This window comes from Mesoplodon bidens (assembly GCF_964165515.1).
Source record: "Mesoplodon bidens genome assembly, chromosome: 12".
NCBI lineage: Eukaryota > Metazoa > Chordata > Mammalia > Artiodactyla > Ziphiidae > Mesoplodon > Mesoplodon bidens.
The window spans coordinates 50,355,149-50,379,646 of NC_138168.1; the positions used below are offsets into that span (position 1 = coordinate 50,355,149).

A 24,498-nucleotide genomic window follows, 5' to 3' on the forward strand; every position below is an offset into this window, starting at 1 on the left:
ATGGCAACAAGGTTATATACTTGTTGCCATTATATCTCTTTGTAACTGCTGCGATGAACTTGAAGATAACAGATGTATATAATATACATTAAGTACTATTATTTCCTCCGTTTCACTCTCCCAAATCAAAAATTCTGAATATTTTTCGGAGTATTTCTACTTACTTTCACATTACTTATCAGAACTGTTACCCAAATTTACACCCCCTTCATCAGTTCATAAATTGCTATCACAGCAATATTTAGATCTGTATCCTGCCGCGTTCATTTTACAAATTCAAAAGTGAAGCTTGGAATCCAAATCTAGAACCCAGATCTCAGGACTTCCAGTTGATTTCTCCCCCTGATTCACTCTGGCTATTCTGCAGTTGGGCTGATCCTTCTGGACTCGCCCCATGCACTAACAGAGCTTCTGCTCCTCTGCCCACTGGATCTTACACTCTCGTGGGATGCCAAGAACTTAGAGGTTCCAGGAACGTAGAAATCACCTGTGACCCGCCATTAGCCATCACTATGACGGGCCTTTACCCATTCTGCCGCTGCCACAACTTCGTAACCCGGAAACCGGAAGCGACCAAGTTTGCGGACGCCCCCAGCGTCCCGCCTCCAGCTACACAGTCACGCCCCCGCACGCCAGGCCGGCCTTAAGCCCAGACCAATCGGGCAAGGATGCGGCGCTGAGGGGCTTTTCACGCTCAGGCCCTGCAAAGCCCAGGAACCAATCCTTAGGTGTCCGTGGCTAATGCCAGACCGGGTGTCTTCCCCATCCCTGCAAATCCCGAGCGGGCGTGGGACAGGCGGCCCACCGGCCAGGCCCAACGAGTCGAACGCGGAACTAGGGAGCAGGCGGAGGCAGGCGCTAGGCTGTGGCTCAGCAGGCCTAACCTGTCTTTGGGCCTCCGGCCTCTCAGCCGGGGAGTGCGCCTGCGCCCGCCCGGCAGCTGCCTGCTCTCCCAGCGCGCCGCGGTCCCGGCTGCCGCGCGCCGCCTGGGTGTCTGGGCGATCCATGGGCTGCAGCGAGGGCCGCGATGACAGATTACGGCGAGGAGCAGCGCAACGAGCTGGAGGCTCTGGAGTCCATCTACCCTGACTCCTTCACAGGTGACTTCCGCGGCCGCGGGCCCGCAGCTACTCGGGGTGGAGTGGTACCGGCCGCCACCGCCACGGCCCTCGGCATCCCGGGCCAGGATGGAGAAGGGAACGGAGAGGCCGTGTGGCCACCGCGCTCTCTTCTCTACTTCTCCTCAAGGGTTCAGGCATCTACAAGTAAAACTATACGGCTGTTTTCTCTTCTTCGCTTGTTCCCTGAAATCTGAAAGTCCGGGCGAGGCTGGCGAGGTCCCTGGAGTCTCGGGCCTGGAATTCAGTCGGGGACAACACCAGAGGGTTTCATTGTCACTTAACAGCAGCCCGAGGTTTAGTGAAATACACGAATATAGATACTCCAAGTGGGAGTAGTCTTTCCAGTGCCGCAGAAGTGTCAGTTTTCATATTTTCACCTCTATTCTGGTAGAAGCTGTTTTTCAGACGATGGCGTTTTAAAGTTTGTGGGATTCAGAATTCTCAAAGTTACTCAGAATCCGTTTTGAGAGTAGCGTTGTCCCTGAAGTTTGTCGTTTTTCTTTTCTTTCTTTCGTTCTTTGTTTTTTTAAACATTCTGATATTCTGCAGACTGCCCCATGAATGAGGTGGCCCAAATTTCAGGTCCACTGTAAGATCACAGGTAATTAGACCAATAGTAGGATATCAGACGTCATCAGGCCTGGCTTCCTCTTGCTAGAAGCAAGGTAGTGGAGGCTCAGGAGAGGTAAGTGCTTGCTCTGGGTTGGCCAGAAAGTTAGTGGCAGGACTGGTAATAAGAGTAAGGTCTGGGGCTTGGGATCCAGCTCCAGCTGGGATGAGGGGGAGCAGATTACTTGGTAAGTTGGGCTAATGTAAAGTATTAATGAGAAATTCATTTGGTACATTTTAAAGGAAGAGAATTCTTCAGTATTAAGCCTTCAGATGATTCTGAAAATGCTGCAAGATAACCATATCAATATGGCTTCTCTCACTTTACACTCAGTTTTTGAGAGGTGATCCAATAAAGCCAATATGAGCGAGTATAGCCTAGGTTTGTGGGATTTACATTCCCTATCCCTTCCTTTGAGTGTTGTGCATCACTGATTGTCAGAATTCAGAGTGTAAGGTAATGTTATTTTAACTCATAAACTCCCTTTTCATTGTTTAGCTTAGTTTTCTTAGCTCTACCCTTTGATCACTGCTTGCAATGGTAGCAAATTTTGTTCTGCTTTGCCAACAGGCAGATGTCTCTCAGCTATCCCTGTATAGCTCCAGTCCTGTTCATGTTCTCTCTCAACAGCAGTACAACTGTGCTGTGAGGATGTTAAGGGGATGAGTGAAGAGGGGTTTGAGAGTGTCATTAACTGGGTGAGTGTGTATGGAGTCTGGCTCCCTTATCTATCCTTGCTTATATATCAATGTCTAAATAAAATAGAATATAGGGTCAGTTGTTGGATATATTCTTAATCATGACGTTTGGTCATTTCTAGTACATTGGAAATGTAACAGGCATGAACACAGTGTAGGCAGAGTTAAGAAAGCATACGATGTGCTGTTTTCATTTCTTTGGGCATAAGGCATCACTCATTAAGTACTGTGCACATAAACATTTATGACAGTGATACATTTTTAACCCTAGAATAATTGGATGGTTCTTTCAAATTGTACTAAGCTCTGATATAGTTCAGTATGTGAAATTCTTGTCAGATGCAAAAGTGCTTGAGGATTCTGAGCCAGGGTAATGAAAGACAATATGTGAATCTTTGACGCATCAAGTATCCTGCAGTGTCAGCTGAGCCCACCTGTCTCTAATTCCTATCATCATTCCTACAATTGCATTAAATAAATTAAAATGAGATGTCTTGATTTATAGTTCTTTAGGAACTTTGATCAAGTTCTGTATGATACCTCAAGGAAAAGGCAGAGGACTTTGGAATCATATATTTCCATGTTTGGTCTTTTGAAATTTTGAGGATCCGCAAGGTTTACTGTTTTATAGCTTTCTTTTGTGTTGATGATTTCATACTTTAATGTTTTCATACCAGGTTTCAGAAAGAGAACTTGTTTGTGTCAGTTTGCCAAGGAACACTAATTGGTAGTGTTCAAATGTCACTTTGAATCACATTGAATATTAGATTTGGTCAATACTTTTTTTTAAGTACATGGTAGAGTGCTGACAGAGAAGCCTTTGTTAAATACATCATGACCCCCTTGTGGATGCTGAAGAGGCACAATTCAGCCAGCCATAGTCCTAGGCACATAGACCTAACCTGACTTTAGAATTGTTGCTTGACTATTTGCAGAGAACTTTTGGCCTGATGTTGAATTTGTTGTGAAATATAACATCATAATACAGTTTCTTCTTTGTGCCTATTCTGTAGCTTGACTGCACATTGATCCAATCCTCCTAACAACTAGTCTCCCAAAATATAAATGGACTTTCCTGATACCACATTCTCCTTCAGTGCTTCACTTGACAAGGTCCTGCTAAGGTAGTTGAATTTGGTTATTTCCATTTCTGTGTCAAAATCCTGGCTATCGGGTGTTTTGTTGGAACAAATTGGTTAGCTTTAGGCTAAACAAAAGTCAGGTTCCCTTAATTCTGTTTGATCTTACAGAGAGGGGTACGTAATCCTGTATTTGCTTATATTAGTACCTCTAAGTAACACCCGTGAGCTTAACAGTTAAAGTTGCATCTTAGAGATGGGGCAGAAGTCATCTTGTGAAAGGAGTTTTTCTAGGACAGTCACTTTCTAAGACCCAAAGAGACTTATTTTAACATGAGCTGATCTGGTTCTTTGTGAAAACCTTGGTGTCATTTGTGTGTCCTGTTAGTGTACCTTTCAGCTACTACCTCCATTCTCTCTGCTCTTTACAAAATCATAAATTCTGTCTAGTTTACCATCATCTGCCCCGTATCACCTAACACTTCTGCTCCTCCACTGGTTCCTTCCGCAATGCCCAACAACCTTATTCTTTTTCTCAAAAGTATTTTGATCCACTCACAGTGGTGGAAGTCTGGTCTCTAGTGAAAGCTAATCTTTCCTCACCTCGCCCCAACTCACAGTGTGTAATGCATTGGGATAGGATTGTTGCTTCATGAGAACTCAGGAATAATTCATCTTTGCAAGTTCAATTCAGTAAGTTTCCCTATTTTAGTAACCTCCAAGCTTTGGAATATTATCCCTTTTCCATTTTTTAAATTTAATTAGGTTAAGCTATGATAGAAAACTCCAAATAACTGGTTTTAAAAAGGTAAAAGTTTATTGCTCTTGCACATAACTGATAGATGTGTAGCTCTGGTGCAAGAATTCTTCAGGGACCCAGGCTTCTTCTTAGTTCTTTGTCATCCCTAAGATGTAGTCTCATGCTCATGGTGACGATGGCAGCATCCCTTTTCCAGACAGTAGGATAGATAAAGGAATGAAGGAGGAAAAAAAGAAGAAGAAGTAAAAGACAGCAGTTTCTGAAGGAAATTTCCTCAAAACTATCAAAGGGCTTATTTCTTTCTATCCCATTAGCTGGAACTCAGTCATTTGGTGAGACCTAACTGGAAGGGACGCTGGGAAAGATAGTCTTCATTCTGGGTGGGCAATACGCTCAGTTAAAAATGGTATAACTGGAAGAAGGGGAGAGTGGATATTAGCAGTGTTCTCCAATATTTTTGTTTGTTTGTTCCTGGTTCACAATTTTCTCTCTGTAATGGCAGTTTGGTGGAATGCGTATCAGCTCTTTGTCCTTGGACAAACCATATAACCTCTCCAAGCCTCAGTTTACATATCTATTTAATAAGGAATAATGTAAGTGTAAAAACATTATAACTGTTAAACAAATATAAGATACTCTTTACTAGAAATTTACCATCTTAGTTGTGGATTCTTCTAATAACATGGCTTCATAACTCCAGTCTTTATCAACGAACAGTTTTGATTTCTATTTCCTCCAACTGCATGGGGCCACAGCCACAGCTTGGATGGGCCATCTTTAAAATTTTGGCCTCTGAAATTCCTTTCTGTCTCTAAGCTTTGTAGCCCCACGGTTTTTCATTCCCATGCTTTAAGTGAACATGCCTCTCATCATGAATTCTCATGGTTTGATAGTTTATCAGCTTCTTTCTTGTTCATCTTGCCTCCCTGTTCTATCTAGCTCCCAAGGTCAGGCAGTTCAGTGATGTTCTTGCTAGCATTCCCATGTCCTCATTTACCACATGGGTTCCTCATTTACCAGATATTTAGTATACGTATTGTTAGAAGCTCAATCTCTTGGGAAAAGACATCAGATAAATAATTTACAACACAATGTGATGATTCTTTCATGGAGGTTCATATAGAATGCAGCCACAGCAAAGGGAGAGGGGACGGTCTGAGTTGTTTTGGAGACCTGAGGGGTGATGAGTTATGTGAATGAGACTGGGGGATGGGGCATATGTCCAGAAGCATGACTCTGTGAGAGCCAAATGTGTTCAAAGGACAAGTAGCTGGGTATGGCTAGAAAGTAAAGTGAGAGTCACGGAAAATGAGACCTGACAAGTACGCAGGGGCCAGATCACAACGGGCCTTGTTAGGGATTTAGATACGATCTTGCAGGCCAATGGTTCATTCCCCATTACCCCCACCAACAGCTACTCAGACACATACAGCACGTAGACACTGCCATGTCAGAGCTGGATCTCTCGGTACTTAGGTGGCTTCACAAATAAAATAGGCTTCTCTTGAGTTTGTTTTTACCTGTCATGGCTGCTGCTTTTCTTTTAACCTTTGGCACTTTTTCCTCCTCTTACTTTTGTTCGGCAAACTTAGGATCCCTTACATAGCTGACATTGGCCCTTATTTTTCTCTCTGTATTCCCTCTGGCGATTTCATTTAGTCGAATGGCTTTAGCTGTCACCTCTGTGGATGATCCCAAATTAAATTCAAACCCAACTCTCTTTAGCTCCATTTGCCCATTTCTGATTGCATACTTGATACCTCCAACTGAAATTCCCTGTGTTCTTCAAATACATCTGGCTTTTCTTTTCTATTTCTGGTTTTTGTTAGTGGCACTGCCTGCAAATTCAAGTTGTCACCTATTACCATCTTAGATTTCTCCCTGTTCTCTGCTGTTCCCATTGCTACCAGCCTAGTTCAGAACCTCATTAACTTTGCTGAAACGATTTCAGTAACTATCAAGTTTCATCCTGCATCTAGTCTTGTTTTTCCCCTTCCATTTTATGCAATGTTGCTAGATTTATCTTCTATGTTTAGAAATAGAATTCTGACCTTATTACTTCTGCTAAAGAAAGCTATCGCTGTCCACACTAAACTTTCAGCTGTATATTTTCAACTTGTTTTATTCACCGCATATACATTCACTAGTGGAATAATTTCTAATTCCTTGCATATTCCTTAAGCTTTTGCACCATCATACCCTTTGCCGTGTTACTCTATCCTGCATTCCTTTTCTCCATTTCTATTTACCAGTATGCCTTAATTCACAACCTAGCTCAAATGACTTCCCTGGAATTTCTAAGCTGGAAAAAATTTTTTTCTTTTTAAATGAAACTCTATACAGTTTATATTCAGTCCTGCCAGTTACTGGCTATATAGCTCTTTTATCTCAGTTTCCACATCTATAAAATTGGGATGATACTATATTTAACTGATTCGAAGACATAATTTTACATGTAAACATTTATGAAATATGAATTTGTCTTATAATTGATTACATATCATAGTTTAATTGGCAGTTTCTTTTTTCTTTCTTAGTGGTACATAAAGTAGGGCGCATCACATAATTGATGGCATCTTAAACTTGGTGAAATATGGTAACAGTATAAAAGCACGATTTTGGTGTGAGAAGTAAAGGATCTTTGTGTAAATGCATAGAACAGCACAGGTGCAAAGTAAATGCTCAATAAATATTAGCTGTTGTTACTGGTTATAGGTAACCCCTAAATTACAGCCTCATGGAGCCCTAGAAAATGATAATAAGTTGGAATGTCATTGAGTTGAATGCTTATTTCTATAGTTGCAATGTTTATATTCCATGACATGTAAATGCTAAGGTTGGTCATGAAAAGAAATAGGAATGAAGTACATCAAATATATTTTACACACGTTTGTTAGAAAAAAGGTAGGGCAATCATATTATAAAATCTTTATTATAATTACCTTTTAGGGGCTTTTTCAGCATAGGCTGGACTGCCTGAGGTCTATTAAAATATGAGTCCAGTGAGTCTCTTATCTTCCTGACAAACACCTTTGTACTAATCATAGATGTTCATCATTGCTTCAAGTACTTTTTTTTTTTTTTGCGGTATGCGGGCCTCTCACTGTTGTGGCCTCTCCCGTTGTGGAGCACAGGCTCCGGACGCGCAGGCTCAGCGGCCATGGCTCACGGGCCCAGCCGCTCCGCGGCATGTGGGATCTTCCCGAACCGGGGCACGAACCTGTGTCCCCTGCATCGGCAGGCGGACTCTCAACCACTGCGCCACCAGGGAAGCCCCTCTTCGAGTACTTTTAAACTTCAATTAAAATGAGGGAATATGTCTTGATTTTTTTTTTTTTTTAACATTTTGGCCATGCCACAGAGCATGTGGGATCTTAGTTCCCCCATCAAGGATCGAACCCGCGCCCCCTGTGGTGGAAGCACTGGAATCTTAACCACTGGACTGCCAGGGAAGTCCCCTGAAACTTTTATTGATAATTCATTTTATTGATAATTCATTTATTTATGAAGACTTCAGAAGTTCTCGAATAGGAAAAGCTGAGTAGTTTTTGTGGTGACCTCTTCAGAGATCCCCTTACTCTTTCATGTCTGAAAGAGGCTGCTGAGCTGCACTGGGGTCAGGGCTTCTCAGGCCTGAAGTGAAGCACAGACTTTTCTTGTGGGCTCAGCAGCAGTCAAGGGTGACTTGAATTTTCCTTGTTCAGTCATCTAATGGTTCTGAATATTAGTTTAGCTCTTTCATTGAGCCAAACTTTATTGAGTTTCTAGATACTGCCAGGCACTGATCTAGGAGTTCTCAGAGTTTTTACAGTATTCTTGTGGGGGAATAGATCATAAACAGGTAAATAGTATCAGATAGACATCAGGCTGCAAAATAGCATATAAAGCTTTCTTATTTATGTAAATGTTGATTGACATGTCTTGCTTAACAAATTATAAGTAATTTGATACTTGGATTCATGGATAATTTTGTAATTCCATGAAAGATGGCAGATTTTCAATAATTGGTGAAATAATAAAGCTTGGTTCTAGAGATGATATAGAAGAACGAGAGAGCTAGAAGACACAAACTCTAACAAATTAATATTTACTGTTTGTCATGGAGATTCTGAATTATATTTCAGAATATATAAGTATAAAAATTAGTGATACTACTGAGTATTTATGAGGGGGTAGGTTCTGATGAGAAACATCAATTTTTTTTTTTTTTGCCGTTTCATTTGAAATTTTTTAGAATGTAATTTTCCATGTATAGGTGGAAATTTTGAATTAAAAAGTAAATTACTTATTTTAATTGATTTGATAAAACTCAAAGAGGGTATCTATTATAGGTATTTTTCCCCCCAGATTAAAGAAAACCCTAGATTTAAATAGAAATTGATGGACGTTTTATCATTTGAATTGTTCTATTCAGTCTGTATTTATGAAAATGGAAATACAGGATAGGGATCAGTTTCTAGGACTGGATATTGATATTTTGCTAATAAGGAAAAGCATGTGCCTTAGGAAGCATCTTAATAACTTAACCTCTGTGTATAATTTCTTGCAGTATTATCAGAAAATCCACCCAGCTTCACCATTACTGTGACATCTGAGGCTGGAGAAAACGATGAAAGTAAGTCTAATCAAAAATACTTTAGGTTTTTCTAAGCCCTTCTCTCGGTAATTTTATTCATTTTGCAGCCATTGTGTTGGGCATTGCATGTGTGGAGGTGCTAAGGTGCTGTTAAGAATTTAGTATGAGTGTTACATATTTCTAATCAGTATTTACTATGGAATAATGACTTCTAGAGAAACAGAGAGGAAGTCAAGGAGATGTATTCTGACAGTAAGCTTAATTCTTAAAAGTGAAACAGAAACATTAACAATACAGCAGATAGAAAAAGGGTAGGACATATTTGTCAAGAACACTTGGCATGCACACGTAATTTAATGGTTGTGTGGTATTCCTTGGCATAGCATGGACTTTTTCCTCTTTGGATGTTTAGATTGTTTACTGGAAATTTGCTGTTATAAATTGGGCTGGATAAATACCTATCTGCATTTTCCCCCTCTCTCTTTAGAATGGATATTGTACTGTTATTTAAGTATGTGTATACATAAAACCAAATAAAAACCAATATTATACAAGTGTAGAACTAAGACAGATATACAAATTGAAATAAAGGAGCTATAAAACTAATAAATTAAAATTAATTTAAATTTGGTACCTGTTGGGGGAAGAGTGTCTTAAGTTCTTTTCTGCTTTTAGTCCAGTTCAGTTAATATTGTAATTTGATAAGAATGTTATATAAGTTGGTGTTAACCCCAAGGATTTTTTTTTTTTTTTCCTGTCAAGTAAAATTCTGTCATGGGTATTCAGTAATACCGTTTTAGTGGTATCATTTGATAACTCTAAATCTGTCTTGTAGAATTGAAAATGAGGTTAGTATTGATATTACTGAAATCTGAATTAAAAAGCTGTTGGATACAGTTATTTACATATATTTATATAGATAGATATATATATTTATATATATTTATATAAACTTCTTTGTTAACGTCATGCACAAAAATTAAAACAAAATATCAAGCCAGCACATTTTGAGGTGTTTTTTTTTTCCATTCCCATGGAGAGAAATCTAGATTTCAGTTAAAATCATCAAAATCAGGAGGTTTTAATAATTAAAATGTGAGTTACAGGAAAGGCAAAATCTAGACAAAGGGTCATTTTGACAAATAAGTTTAAACAGAAAATGTCTAGCCCTACTGCTTAGTTGGTGAAATTGAGAATTCATCATGCTAGGTAGCAGAGAGATACTTTGCACTAATGCGCCTGTAAGAATCTCACACCTATACCAGTGTCAGATCTGTGAATTGGCACAGGCCAAAAGACTGGGGGAGCATGTATGGATGAGTCAGGTTAAAAGTTTCTCAGACAACCTCTCAAACTGTCCAGTTCACAGCTGTGTACGCTAGCAACCCCTTAGCAATGCCCTGCTGGCTTGTGCAGATAGCAGTATGGACTCGAGGGCTAAAGGCAGATCTTCTGCACTGAAGCTGGCTCTGGTAGAGGCCTGAAAATGAGCCTAAGGTAGTACTTTTTCTATATGTCATATTCAGTGCCTTTTGTTCATCTTAAGGAGAGATTTAAAAAGAATGTGTTCTTCATCCTCTTTCTCTGATGTGCAATATGATAAAATACTCACAAGTAGTAGATGTGTTTCATGTGTTAGAAGTGATCTTTGGTATTCCTATGATTTGTTTTCACTTATATTTGTGGTACATGTTGTTTATGTTAGTAATTATCTATCTGGTCTCATGGTAACCTTGTTTTTCTTTGTAGGAAAATCTGTTGTGCTACTTTTCATTGACACATTGTAAATTAATTACTGACTCCACAAAGATATTGACCTCTCTGTACTTTACATTTTAAGCTTTTCATATCAATCTCTTATCTTGTGTCTTTAGCTGTCCAGACTACCCTCAAGTTTACATACAGTGAAAAATACCCAGATGAAGCTCCCCTTTATGAAATATTCTCTCAGTTAAATCTAGATGATAATGATGTCTCAGACATTTTAAAATTATTAGCATTACAGGTAAGGAAATAACAAGTTTTGTAATGGCATTATTTTATTGGCCTTAAATATTATACAGTAATATTAAGAGTCAGAAAATGCAATTAAATATGTATAACCAGTGTTTTGAACAAGCACAATTCATGATGTGTGTGTGTATATATATATTCACAAAGCATCTTTATTTTTGTTTCCCACTGTACCTTTAAAATTTGAGTAAGAGAAGTTCTCCCTATACCCTTGTTTGAAACTCAGTTAACCCTGTGACTTGTAGGTGATAATAAGTCTGATTAGGTACTCTAAGTTATAAACACAGTTAAAATTTGGTTCTCAGAATGCCTAGTCCCATGTGCACTTAAAAATTCCAACTTAAAAAAAATTATAACTCCTAACCCCTCTGACCTGTTGCAGTCTAGTTGCCTATAATTTGGTAAGAGGAGTGGTGATTGATTTTTTTTCTTTCCTATCTCTCCTGCCACCTACGCTTACAAACAGCAACAATGGTTTATGACCCTTCCAAGAGGAGGTGTTGTGTGGAAGAAAAAAATGGGTATCAGAAAGTTCTTACCTGGCTAGTTCTGTGATGGGATGGGCTACTCACAGTCTGGGCATGGGGGATATTTAAAGCTCTCTCTTGCTTGAGTAGAGAGTTTTCATGGGATCTTCAGAGTAGGGAGTAGGGAGGGCAAGTAAAATCTTACTCCACCATCTTAAAAGCAGAAGTCCTGATTTTGTTTGTTTTCTAAGAACTGACAGAAAACATGTCTCCAGCATAAATGTGACTTGTATATTTCAGGGACTATAGGTGCTCTAAATGCTGACATTTAAAAAATATCTGGAGCTATTAGAGAATGAAGAGGGAAAGGATATATCAAACATTTATGCTGATCCTGGGCCCTGTTCACTCTGTTACCCAGTGTGAAGTTATATTAATTCTATATATTTGGTTTAACATGCTTCTTGTAAAAACATTGCAGAGAGCCTGGAACAATATACTGTATTCAGTCAGTCATATATTAATGTAAGTTATTTGATCTGAGTGATTTTGTTAATATGCATTTTTTATTTCATTTATACTCAAACTCCTTTCTTTCAAAAAGAAAGTTTTGATTTCTTTCTGATACTTACCTGAGATCAGAGATAGAGCGCATATTTGTATTTTTCCCCTAAAAGTAGTTATATTAATTTTTAGTTATCAAAATAATAAATTTATATTATAGAAAACTCAGAAAATACAGAAAATAATGAAGAAGAAAATAAAGATTACCCTTAATCTCACCAGTCAGGTATAAATGCCTAATAACATTTTGGTACGAATTCAGAAAACTTTTTCTTACAGTAGCTAGCACTATCAGTTCTCCAGTATGTTATCATCATTTTAGTTCTTTGAGGGTATTTTAAGAGCTCTGACAATGGACTGAATTTTGAGGGCAAAGTGATTTTCTAATATAATACAACAATAAAGAATGTAGGTACTTTTATGATTTATCTTTATGTATCTTTTTTTCTTTCTATTCATAATGGTTTAAAACTAAAATGATGAAAACATGCTGGAGAACTGATGTTGCTAGCTACTGTAGAAAAAGGTTTTCTGAATTCTACCTACATTTATGATTATTACATAGAGTTTATTGAAATTTCTTTTTTTCTCTGTTTTAGGTTGAATACGGCAAATTACAAGACTTTTAAAATTTAAGATGTTATTTTTATATATATGCTTAATTCTTAAGTGATCCAAGAGTCCAAACTTATGGTGTAACTGAATTAGTAATCATGTTATAAATGTATGGAGTGTAGTAATTATGCTGAAACACCTTTTTTCCCCCACCGGTTAGTTAGTTGTTTTTATTTTTCTGAGAATTATGTTTCTCACTACAACCTTTTTTCGTTTTTTGGTTACATAGGCAGAAGAAAACCTTGGTATGGTGATGATCTTTACTTTAGTGACAGCCGTGCAAGAAAAATTAAATGAAATAGTAGATCAAATAAAAACTAGGCGAGAAGAAGAAAAAAAACAAAAAGAAAAAGAAGCAGAAGAAGCTGAAAAGGTATATTTAAAAGTCATGTTTTCTTTTATTATTCTTTAAATCTGCTTTTTGGGTTTTTGTTTTGTTTTTGCTTTTGGAAATTTCAGTAATTTGGGGGGAATCACAAAAAGAAACACAAGTAAATTTTAATAAAGCTTTACTAAGTAAAATTTTAGAAGGTCCCTCATTTAGTTGGTGCGCATGGCACAATAATGACTAATAATCAGTTAGTTAAAGGTTAATAAAGCTCATGCAGGTAAAAGCAAGAAATATAAACTATTTCACTTACGTTATAGAGTTTAGAATTATAAAGCCTCCACCAGAGTGATTTAAATATTTACTAAATGTAAAGAAAACCTTAGATTCTAAAATGAAGTAAAAAAGATAAGCAATGATGTTAGTGTTATGAATTGATGTGTATTTAAATGTATTAATATTGACAGTAGCAACTTTCTTCTTAACAGTGAATAGCAATGGGGACACGTTACATATTATCTTTGCTTTTTTTGTAATAAAAATTAAAAAAGGACTTTTCCAGAGTAAATTGCCAAAACCAATGAGAGTAGCTAATGCAGGCAGAAATCAGACTAAATATTTTAAACTTGAAACCATTTTTCTCTGTTTTTCCTGTAAGTGGCTGTATTCATTTGTCTAGAAGATCATTAGGCTTTATTTTCTAACTGTTGTATCATTTATCTGGTGATGTGTCTTTTTTCTTTTCTAAGCAATTATTCCATGGCACTCCTGTTACAATCGAGAATTTCTTAAGTTGGAAGGCCAAGTTTGATGCAGAACTCTTGGAAATTAAAAAGAAACGAATGAAAGAAGAAGAGCAAGCAGGAAAAAATAAATTAAGTGGTATGACCCCTCATATCCTGTTCCCTTTAAGCCCTCCTATATTATTTCTCGTATAGCAAGAGGATCATTTGGACAGATTTCTATAAGAAAATAATATACTTAGGGATCTAGGACAAAAAGAGAAAGCATTCTCTCCATATGGTGATGTTTCTTCACACATAATTATAATTAATTTTTATGGCTTATCTTTCATCTAAATATTGGAGTGGATAGATCTTGTGATATAACTACCGTGACTTTTAGGATCACAAGCCTTAGGACTGGTAGAATCAAACCTGTTTGTTTTTCTAGGACTCTGAGGCAGATTAGGCTTTCATTTGTTCCATTTTAATGCAAATACATTTCATACGCCTCTTAGTTACTCACTGAGTTCATAAATTGATTGAAATTCACAGGAAAAACATGTTTTAAGACTTTTTTTATAACTTGTTTATATTATTCTACTGGTTAAAGCATTGTAGGGAAGATGGAGGAAAAGTATGCCATTCGAGTTAAATATGTTTATTTCTTTTAGGGAGACAGCTATTTGAAACAGATCATAATCTCGACACATCTGATATTCAGTTCTTGGAAGATGGTAAGATAATGTTAGAATTCCACATATACATAATGTGCTGTTTTTAATATTAAACCATGAAAATCATAGTGGTAACTTAATGCAAATTTTTCCTCCCAAGGCTATAAAGAAACACATTTTGAAGAATAAATTCTAATGTTTGATCAATATATACATTAAACTACAGCAAAGTATTTTTTTAAAAAACATCTTTATTGCAGTATAATTGCTTTACAATGGTGTGTACGTTTCTGCTTTATAACAAAGTGAATTAGCTATGCATATACATACATCCCCATATCTCTTCCCTCTTAGGTCTCCCTCCTACCCAGCCTATCCCACCACTCTATGTGGTCACAAAGCCCCGAGCTGATCTCCCAGTGCTATGCAGCTGCTTCCCATTAGCTATCTATTTTACATTTGGTAGTATATATAACTCCATGACACTCTCTCACTTCATCCCAGCTTACCCTTCCCCCTCCCCGCGTCCTCAGGTCCATTCTCTATGTCCGTGTCTTTATTCCTGTCCTGCCCCTAGGTTCATCAGAACCATTTTTTTTTTTTTTAGATTCCATATATATGTGTTAGCATACGATGTTTGTTTCTCTCTTTCTGACTGACTTCACTCTGTATGACAGACTCTAGGTCCATCCACCTCACTACAAATAACTCAATTTCGTTTCCTTTTATGGCTGAGTTATATTCCATTGTATATATGTGCCACATCTTCTTTATCCATTCATCTGTCGATGGACACTTAGTTTGCTTCCATATCCTAGCTATTGTAAATACAGCTGCAATGAACATTTTGGTACATGACTCTTTGAATTATGGTTTTCTCAGGGTATATGCCCAGTAGTGGGATTGCTGGGTCATATGGTAGTTCTATTTTTAGTTTTTTAAGGAACCTCCTTACTGTTCTCCATAGTGGCTGTATCAATTGACATTCCCACCAACAGTGCAAGAGGGTTCCCTTTTCTCTACACCCTATCCAGCATTTATTGTTTGTAGGTTTTTTGATGATGGCCATTCTGACTGGTGTGAGATGATACCTCACTGTAGTTTTGATTGTGCATTTCTCTAATGATTAGTGGTTTGAGCATTCTTTCATGTGTTTGTTGGCAATCTGTTTATCTTCTTTGGAGGAATGTCTGTTTAGGTCTTCTGCCCAGTTTTGGATTGGGTTGTTTGTTTTTTTGTTATTGAGCTGCATGAGCTGCTTGTAAATTTTGGAGATTAATCCTTTGTCAGTTGCTTCATTTGCAAATATTTTCTCCCATTCTGAGGGTTGTCTTTTCGTCTCATTTATGGTTTCCTTGGCTGTGCAAAAGCTTTTAAGTTTCATTAGGTCCCATTGGTTTATTTTTGTTTTTATTTCCATTTCTCTAGGAGGAGGGTCAAAAAGGATCTTGCTGTGACTTATGTCATAGAGTGTTCTGCCTATGTTTTCCTCTAAGAGTTTTATACTGTCTGGCCTCACATTTAGGTCTTTAATCCATTTTGAGTTTATTTTTGTGTATGGTGTTAGGGAGTGTTCTAATTTCATTCTTTTACATGTAGCTGTCCAGTTTTCCCAACACCACTTATTGAAGAGGCTGTCTTTTCTCCATTGTACATTCTTGCCTCCTTTGTCAAAGGTAAGGTGACCATATGTGTGTGGGTTTATCTCTGGGCTTTTTGTCCTGTTCCATTGATCTATTCTTCTGTTTTTGTGCCAATACCATACTGTCTAGATTACTGTAGCTTTGTAGTATAGTCTGAAGTCAGGGAGCCTGATTCCTCCAGCTCCGTTTTTCTTTCTCAAAATTGCTTTGGCTATTCGGGGTCTTTTGTGTTTCCATACAAATTGTGAAATCTTTTGTTCTAGTTCTGTGAAAAATGTCATTGGTAATTTGATAGGGATTGCATTGAATCTGTAGATTGCTTTGGGTAGTATAGTTATTTTCACGGTGTTGATTCTTCCAATCCAAGAACATGGTATATCTCTCCATCTGTTTGTATCATCTTTAATTTCTTTCATCAGTGTCCTATAGTTTTCTGCATACAGGTCTTTTGTATTCTTAGGTAGGTTTATTCCTAGGTATTTTATTCTTTTTTTTGTAATGGTAAATGGGAGTGTTTCCTTAATTTCTCTTTCATATTTTTCATCATTAGTGTATAGGAATGCCAGAGATTTCTGTGCATTAATTTTGTATCCTGCTACTTTGCCAAATTTATTGATTAGCTCTAGTAGTTTTCTGGTAGCATCTTTAGTATTCACTATGTATAGTATCATGTCATCTGCAAACAGTGACAGTTTCATTTCTTCTTTTCCGATTTGGATTCCTTTTATTTCTTCTCTGATTGCTGTGGCTAAAAATTCGAAAGCTAGGTTAATAGAGGTGAGAATAGGCAACCGGATCTTAGTGGAAATGGTTTCAGTTTTTCACCACTGAGAACGATGTTGGCTGTGGGTTTGTCATATATGGCCTTTATTATATTGAGGTAAGTTCCCTCTATGCCTGCTTTCTGGACGGTTTTTATCATAAATGGGTGTTGAATTTTGTTGAAAGCTTTTTCTGCATCTATTTAAATGATCATATGGTTTTTATTCTTCAGTTTCTTAATATGGTGTATCGCATTGATTGATTTGCGTATATTGAAGAATCCTTGCATTCCTGGGATACACCCCACTTGATCATGGTGTATGATCCTTTTAATGTGCTGTTGGATTCTGTTTGCTGGTTTTGTTTTGTTTTTTTTTGCGATATGCGTGCCTCTCACTATTGCAGCCTCTCCCGTTGCAGAGCACAGGCTCTGGATGCGCAGGCTCAGCGGCCATGGCTCACGGGCCTAGCCGCTCCGCAGCATGTGGGATCTTCCCAGACTGGGGCATGAACCCGTGTCCCCTGCATCGGCAGGCAGACTCTCAACCACTGCGCCACCAGGGAAGCCCTGTTTGCTGGTATTTTGCTGGGGATTTTTGCATCTATGTTCATCAGTGATACTGACCTATAGTTTTCTTTCTTTGTGACATCCTTGTCTGGTTTTCGTATCAGGGTGATGGTGGCCTCGTAGAATGACTTTGGAGTGTTCCTCCCTCTGCTATATTTTGGTAGAGTTTGAGAAGGATAGGTGTTAGCTTTTCTCTAAATGTTTGATAGAATTTGCCTGTGAAGCCATCTTGTCCTGGGCTTTTGTTTGTTGGAAGATTTTTAATCACAGTTTCAATTTCAGTGCTTGTGATTGGTCTGTTTATATTTTCTGTTTCTTCCTGGTTCAGTCTTGGAAGGTTGTGCTTTTCGAAGAATTTGTCCATTTCTTCCAGGTTGTCCATTTTATTGGCACATAGTTGCTTGTAGTTATCTCTCATGATCCTGTGTATTTCTGCAGTGTCAGTTATTACTTCTCCTGTTTCATTTCTAATTCTGTTTATTTGAGTCTTCTCCCTTTTTTCTCGATAAGTCTGGCTAATGGTTTATCAATTTTGTTTATCTTCTCAAAGAACCGGGTTTTAGTTTTATTGATCTTTGCTATTGTGTCCTTCATTTCTTTTTTATTTATTTCTGATCTGATCTTTTTGATTTCTTTTCTTGTGGTAACTTTAGGGTTTTTTTTTCTTTTTCTAATTGCTTTAGGTGTAAGTTTAGGTTGTTTATTTGAGATGTTTCTTGTTTCTTGAGGTAGGATTGTATTGCTATGAACTTCCTTCTTAGAACTGCTTTTGCTGCATCCCATAGGTTTTGTGTCATCGTGTTTTCATTGTCATTTGTTTCTAGGTATTTTTTGCTTTTCTCTTTGATTTCTTCAGTGATCTCTTGGTTATTAAGTAGTGTGTTGTTTAGCCTCCATGTGTTTGTATTTTTTACAGATTTTTTTTTCTGTAATTGATATCTAGTTAGTCTCATAACGTTGTGGTCGGAAAAGATACTTGATACGATTTCAATATTCTTAAATTTACCAAGGCTTGATTTGTGACCCAAGATATGATCTATCTTGGAGAATGTTCCATGAGCACTTGAGAAGAAAGTGTATTCTGTTGTTTTTGGATGGAATGTCCTATAAATATCAATTAAGTCCATCTTGTTTAATGTATCATTTAAAGCTTGTGTTTCCTTATTTATTTTCATTTTGGATGACCTGTCCATTGGTGATAGTGGGGTGTTAAAAGTCCCCTACTATTATGTTACTGTCAATTTCCCCTTTTATTATGGCTGTTAGCATTTGTCTTATGTATTCAGGTGCTCCTATGTTGGGTGCATAAATATTTGCAATTGTTATATCTTCTTCTTGGATTGATCCCTTGAACATTATGTAGTGTTCTTCTTTGTCTCTTGTAATAGTCTTTATTTTAAAGTCTATTTTGTCTGATATGAGAATTGCTACTCCAGCTTTCTTTTGATTTCTATTTGCATGGAATATCTTTTTCCATCCCTCACTTTCAGTCTTTACGTGTCCCTAGGTCTGAAGTGGGTCTGTCGTAGACAGCATATATACGGGTCTTGTTTTTGTATCCATTCAGCCAGTCTATGTCTTTTGGTTGGAGCATTTAATCCCTTTACATTTAGGGTAATTTTCGATATGTATGTTCCTATTACCATTTTCTTAATTGTTTTGGGTTTGTTATTGTATGTCTTTTCCTTCTCTGTGTTTCCTGCCTAGAGAAGTTCCTTTAGCATTTGTTGTAAAGCTGGTTTGGTGGTGCTGAATTCTCTTAGCTTTTGCTTGTCTGTAAAGGTTTTAATTTCTCCATTGAATCTGAATGAGATCCTTGCTGGGTAGAGTAGTCTTGGTTGTAGGTTTTTCCCTTTCATCACTTTAAATATGTCCTGCCACTCCCTTCTGGCTTGTAGAGTTTCTGCTGAAATATCAGCTGTTAACCTTATGGGGATTCCCTTGTATATTATTTGTTGCTTTTCTCTTGCTGCTTTTAATAGTTTTTCTTTGTATGTAATTTTTGATAGTTTGATTAATGTGTCTTGGCATGTTTCTTCTTGGATTTATCCTGTATGGGACTCTTTGTGCTTCCTGGACTTGATTAACTATTTCCTTTCCCATATTAGGGAAGTTTTCAACTATAATCTCTTCAAATATTTTCTCAGCCCCTTTCTTTTTCTCTTCTTCTTCTGAGACCCCTATAATTCAAATGTTGGAGTGTTTAATGTTGTCCCAGAGGTCTCTGAGAGTGTCTTCAGTTCTTTTCATTCTTTTTTCTTTATTCTGCTCTGTGGTGGTTATTTCCACTATTTTATCTTCCAGGTCACTTATCCATTCTTCTGCCTCAGTTATTCTGCTATTGATCCCTTCTAGAGAATTTTTAATTTCATTTACTGTGTTGTTCATCATTGTTTGTTTGCTCTTTAGTTCTTCTAGGTCCTTGTTGAACATTTCCTGTATTTTCTCGATTCTATTTTCAAGATTTTTGTATCATTTTTACTGTCATTACTCTGAATCTTTTTCAGGTTGACTGCCTCTTTCCTCTTCCTTTGTTAGGTCTGGTGGGTTTTTACCTTGCTCCTTCATCTGCTGTGTACCTCTCTGTCTTCTCATTTTGCTTAACTTACTGTGTTTGGGGTCTCCTTTTTGCAGGCTTCAGGTTCGTAGTTCCTGTTGTTTTTGGTGTCTGCCCCTAGTGGCTAAGGTTGGTTCAGTGGGTTGTGTAGGCTTCCTGGGGGAGGGGACTAGAGGTTGTGTTCTGGTGGATGAGGCTGGATCTTGTCTTTTTGGTGGGCAGGTCTGCTTACGATGGTGTGTTTTGGGGTGTCTGTGACCTTATTATGATTTTAGGCAGCCTTTCTGCTAATGGATGGGGTTGTGTTCCTGTCTTGCTAGTTGTTTGGCATAAGGTGTCCAGCACTGTAGCTTGCTGGTCATTGAGTGGAGCTGGGTCTTAGCGTTAAGATAGTGATCTCTGGGATAGCTTTCACCGTTTGATATTACATGGAGCTGGGAGGTCTCTGGCGGACCAATGTCCTGAACTCCACTCTCCCACCTCATAGTCACAGGCCTGACATCCGGCCGGAGCACCAAGACCCTGTCAGCCATAAAGAAAGAAAGAAAGAGAGAGAGAGACAGAGTGAGGGAGAGAGGGAGGGAGGGAGGGAGGAAAGGAGAGAGAGAGAAAGAAAGAAAGAGATAAAGAAAGTAAGAAAAGAGCAACCAAACCAAGAAACAAATCCACCGATGATAACAAGTGCTAAAAACTATACTAAAAACAAAACAACAACAACAAAAAAAAAACGGAACCCTAGGACAAATGGTAAAAGCAAAGCTATACAGACAAAATCACACACAGAAGCATACACATACACACTCACAAAAAGAGAAAAAGGAAAAAAGTATATATATCGTTGCTCTAAAAGTCCACTGCCTCAACTTGGGATGATTTGATTCATTGTCTATTCAGGTATTCCACAGACGCAGGGTACATCAAGTTGATTGTGGAGATTTAATCCACTGCTCCTAAGGCTGCTGGGAGAGATTTCCCTTTCTCTTTGTTCACATAGCTCCTGGGGTTCAGCTTTGGATTTGGACCCTCCTTTGCATGTAGGTCGCCTGGGGGCGTCTGTTCTTCGCTCAGACAGGACGGGGTTAAAGGAGCAGCTGATTTGGGAGCTCTGGCTCACTCAGGCCGGGGGTGGGGAGAGGTATGGAATGCGGGGCAAGCCTGTGGTAGCACTGAGGTGCACCATGCGTTCTCCCGGGGAAGTTGTCCCTGGATCACGGGACCCTAGCAGTGGCGGGCTGCACAGGCTCCCGGGAGGGGAGGTGTGGATAGTGACCTGTGCTTGCTCACAGGTTTCTTGGTGGCGGCAGCAGCAGCCCTAGCATCTCATGCCCCTCTCTAGGGTCCGTGCTGGTAGCCTCGGCTCGCGCCCGTCTCTGGAGCTCATTTAGGCGGTGCTCTGAATCCCCTCTCCTGCGTACCCCGAAATAATGGTCTCTTGCCTCTTAGGCAGTTCCAGACCTTTTCCCCGGACTCCCTCCTGGCTAGTTGTGGCACACTGGCCCCTTCAGGCTGTGATCACGCAGCCAACCCCAGTCCTCTCCCTAGGATCTGACCTCTGAAGCCCAAGCCTCAGCTCCCAGCCCCCGCCCGCCCCGGCGGGTGAGCAGACAAGCCTCTCGGGCTGGCGAGTGCTGGTTGGCACCGATCCTCTGTGCGGGAATCTCTCCGCTTTGCCCTCTGCACCCCGTTGCTGCGCTCTCCTCCGTGGCTCCGAAGCTTCCCCCTTCCTCCACTCGCAGTCTCTGCCCGTGAAGGGGCTTCCTAGTGTGTGGAGACCTTTCCTCCTTCACAGCTCCCTGCCACTGGTGCAGGTCCCGTCCCTATTCTTTTGTCTCTGTTTTTTCTTTTTTCTTTTGCCCTACCCAGGTATGTGGGGAGTTTCTTGCCTTTTGGGAAGTCTGAGGTCTTCTGCCAGCGTTCAGTAGGTGTTCTGTAGGAGTTGTTCCACATGTAGATGTATTTCTGATGTATTTGTGGGGAGGAAGGTGATCTCCACGACTTACTCTTCCACCCCATCTTGAAGGTCTCCCCCCAGCAATGTATTTTTTAAAGTTTTATGATAACTTAAGCAATATCAAAGATAGCAATAGGTAAACAATATGGTCACATTTGCCTCTAACAGCTAGTAAACCAGGTCACTATGATTCAAGTGACCTGTTTTCTTCAAATTTCTAGTATCACAAATCTATGGTCTGTCATGGAGCTTTATAAAAACCTCAAACGTATAACTAACCAAAAGTCTTAGATTTTATATCACTCTCACTGTCTTTGGAACCTCTAGTCCCTGGTGCTTTCCTTTTCTTTTTTATCCTGACCCTTATGCTCTTGCTGTCTTTGTCCATCCATTGTCCATCCATCCACAAATGTTTATTGCATCCCTGTAAGGCAGGCACTGTCCTGGCCACTGAGGATACAGCAGAGGACAATTTAGACAGATTGCCCTGCCCTCATGGGGCTTGAGCCCTGTGTGTATCTGTTACACTGAGCTCCTTACTCATCACCCCTCCAGTCGCTCCCTGGGTTCTGTACTTCATCGTCCTTCTGTCATGCCCATTATGCCAGCTGGGGATCCTCTAGCATCTGGCCTTTCAACCTCGTTCCTGGACTACCTTCTGGAAAAGGTTAAGAAGGTTAAGAATCAACCATCTGTTGAGGTGGCCCACTGCTAAATCATGCTTCTTAACCTGAGCTGGGCTCCTACTGACACTGAGCAATTTTTTTTTAATTTTAATATCTTATTACATTCTTGTTCTAAGATTTTTAGTCTCCAAAAAAAAAAAAAACAAAAAAAAAAAACCCCGCGAAACAGAAAACAAGGATATCTACATCTATCCTCCCTCTCATTTTAGGAGCTTATTTTACTTTCTGTTTTGTTGAGAAGTTTTAGATCCAGAAAGCTTAGTCTCATTCTCTCTTGAACTTTAAAAGTTTTACTGTCTTTACTCATTTTTGACTCTTCCCTGTCTAATGGATCAAGTGTCTCCTTATATCCAATAACTACCAAAAGCTCTCTGTTGATTCTGCCTCTGAAATGTCTTTTTAGCTCTTTCCTCCTAATTTGAAAGTTTTGTTATTTTTCAACTGGACTTGAGTAATAGCTTCATAAATTATTTCCCTGCCTCAGTCTCTTCCTCCTGGTGCCCTTACCTACCTTGTAGTCACCACCTCTGAGGTGGTATTTCTAAAATCCATGTGTAATGATGCCACTTCTCTCCGTACAGTCCTCTGGTGGTTCTGTGCTGCTTAGAGGGAGAGGTTGACCTGCACAGTCCTTCAGTTTGGCCTTCATCTGTGTTATCTCCAGATGTTTTTCCTCAGGAATCTTGTGTTCCACTTAGAAGTATTCAGCTCTTCTCTCTGCCTTTGCATAACCTATCTAGAATTGCTTCATCCTGGCTCCTTTTCTTCTGGTTGGATTCAAATTTATCATGAAAATATTTCAGATGTCATCTGCTCTGTGAGGGCTTCACTACTTCTCCCAGGCTGAGTCAGTTATTCTTTGGCTTGGACTTAACAAATTGTATTTTATTACTGAACTGCTCTTAGGCATGAAGCAAGACTCCTTCTCACTGAGTTGAATGTCAGTGGACTAGAGTCTGAGAGGGAAAGAAGGCAAACAATGTTTTGGTGATTTAAGAGTACTGTAATATCCTACTTTATTTACTACAGATAGACTGAAGAATGAAGATGTTTCATACAAAGGCTGGGTGTTACTTCCTATAGGGCTTAGACATTTGGAATCTTAGAAAGGCATACCACTGGTTACAGGGGAAGTGGGTGAGAGTGAAGATCAAATTTGTCAATTAATTATAAGTACAGTTGAGCTTTAATGATGTATATATCTCCAGTATCGGAAGAGATAAACTCTTGGTACAGGTCTCATGGTCAGTGATAATCAACTTTGTATCATCATTGTCTTCAACTTATAACATGCCAGATCATAAGTAATTCATTCTAGAATGGCTTTTTTTGTAGCTGGATTTTTTAGGCTATGAACTGGAAGCATGAAGTTGCTCTTAAAATGTGTGAGTCTCTGCTGACCAATGCAGATCACTGTTGGTATGAGTAGTAGTTCAGGATTTCGTCACTTGCACCTCAGATGCACATTTAAGAAGTCTCTTGTTTGGTACTGCCATTGGGTTGTATCTTTTATTTCTGAGTGTAAGACTGCAGGGGAAATCTTCTGTCTTTTGCAGCTGGAAACAACGTGGAGGTAGATGAGTCTTTGTTCCAGGAAATGGATGACTTGGAGCTGGAGGATGATGAGGATGATCCAGACTACAATCCTGCTGACCGGGAGAGTGACTTGACCGACTAATGGACCGTCCCGTCTTCAGAGAGGCTTGACTGCCATAGCATCTGTGGCTATGCTAAGAGGGTGTTGATTTTCCTTTCTTTTTTCTAAGAAAAAATAATTTTCAGGAGAATATTCTTCTGATGGCTTTCATCATTGAACTTAATAAACTGATCTTAAAATTTCAGATATAAAATGTTCAATTCCTCTTATTGGTGGGAAGAAGGCCACAAGTTTAAAATCATTTAGTGTTGGAGAGAAATTCTGCCTAAAACACCAAGACTGGAAGGTCAGCTGTTGCTGTACCCAGGTGTGGGTTTATATGCAAGGAATTGGAATAACTTGGAATTTCTGTGCTAGAGACTGGTGGCTTTTGAATTCTAAGGGTTGTCATTCATATAAAATATTAGAAGACTGAGGCGAATAGAGCATTAAACCTTCTGAATT

The 24,498-nt window shown here is 39.0% G+C and overlaps 1 protein-coding gene across 1 annotated transcript; it reads left to right on the plus strand.

Annotated features, from left to right (window-relative positions):
- The first annotated feature begins 923 nt into the window (after positions 1 to 923).
- RWDD1 (RWD domain containing 1) lies at positions 924 to 24,247 on the plus strand. Its single transcript, XM_081250801.1, has 7 exons — positions 924 to 1,100; positions 8,818 to 8,883; positions 10,719 to 10,849; positions 12,733 to 12,876; positions 13,581 to 13,713; positions 14,228 to 14,290; positions 23,954 to 24,247. The coding sequence occupies exons 1-7, from the start codon at positions 1,028 to 1,030 to the stop codon at positions 24,073 to 24,075; spliced, it is 732 nt and encodes a 243-aa protein (XP_081106927.1). The 5' UTR covers positions 924 to 1,027; the 3' UTR covers positions 24,076 to 24,247.
- The last annotated feature ends 251 nt before the right edge of the window (positions 24,248 to 24,498 follow it).

Coding starts and splice junctions, on each gene's coding strand:
- RWDD1 (XM_081250801.1), top strand. CDS start 1,028: ATGACAGATTACGGCGAGGAGCAGCGCAACGAGCTGGAGGCTCTGGAG. Junction 8,884..10,718: donor GGCTGGAGAAAACGATGAAA/GTAAGTCTAATC, acceptor TTGTGTCTTTAG/CTGTCCAGACTACCCTCAAG. Junction 13,714..14,227: donor AGGAAAAAATAAATTAAGTG/GTATGACCCCTC, acceptor TATTTCTTTTAG/GGAGACAGCTATTTGAAACA.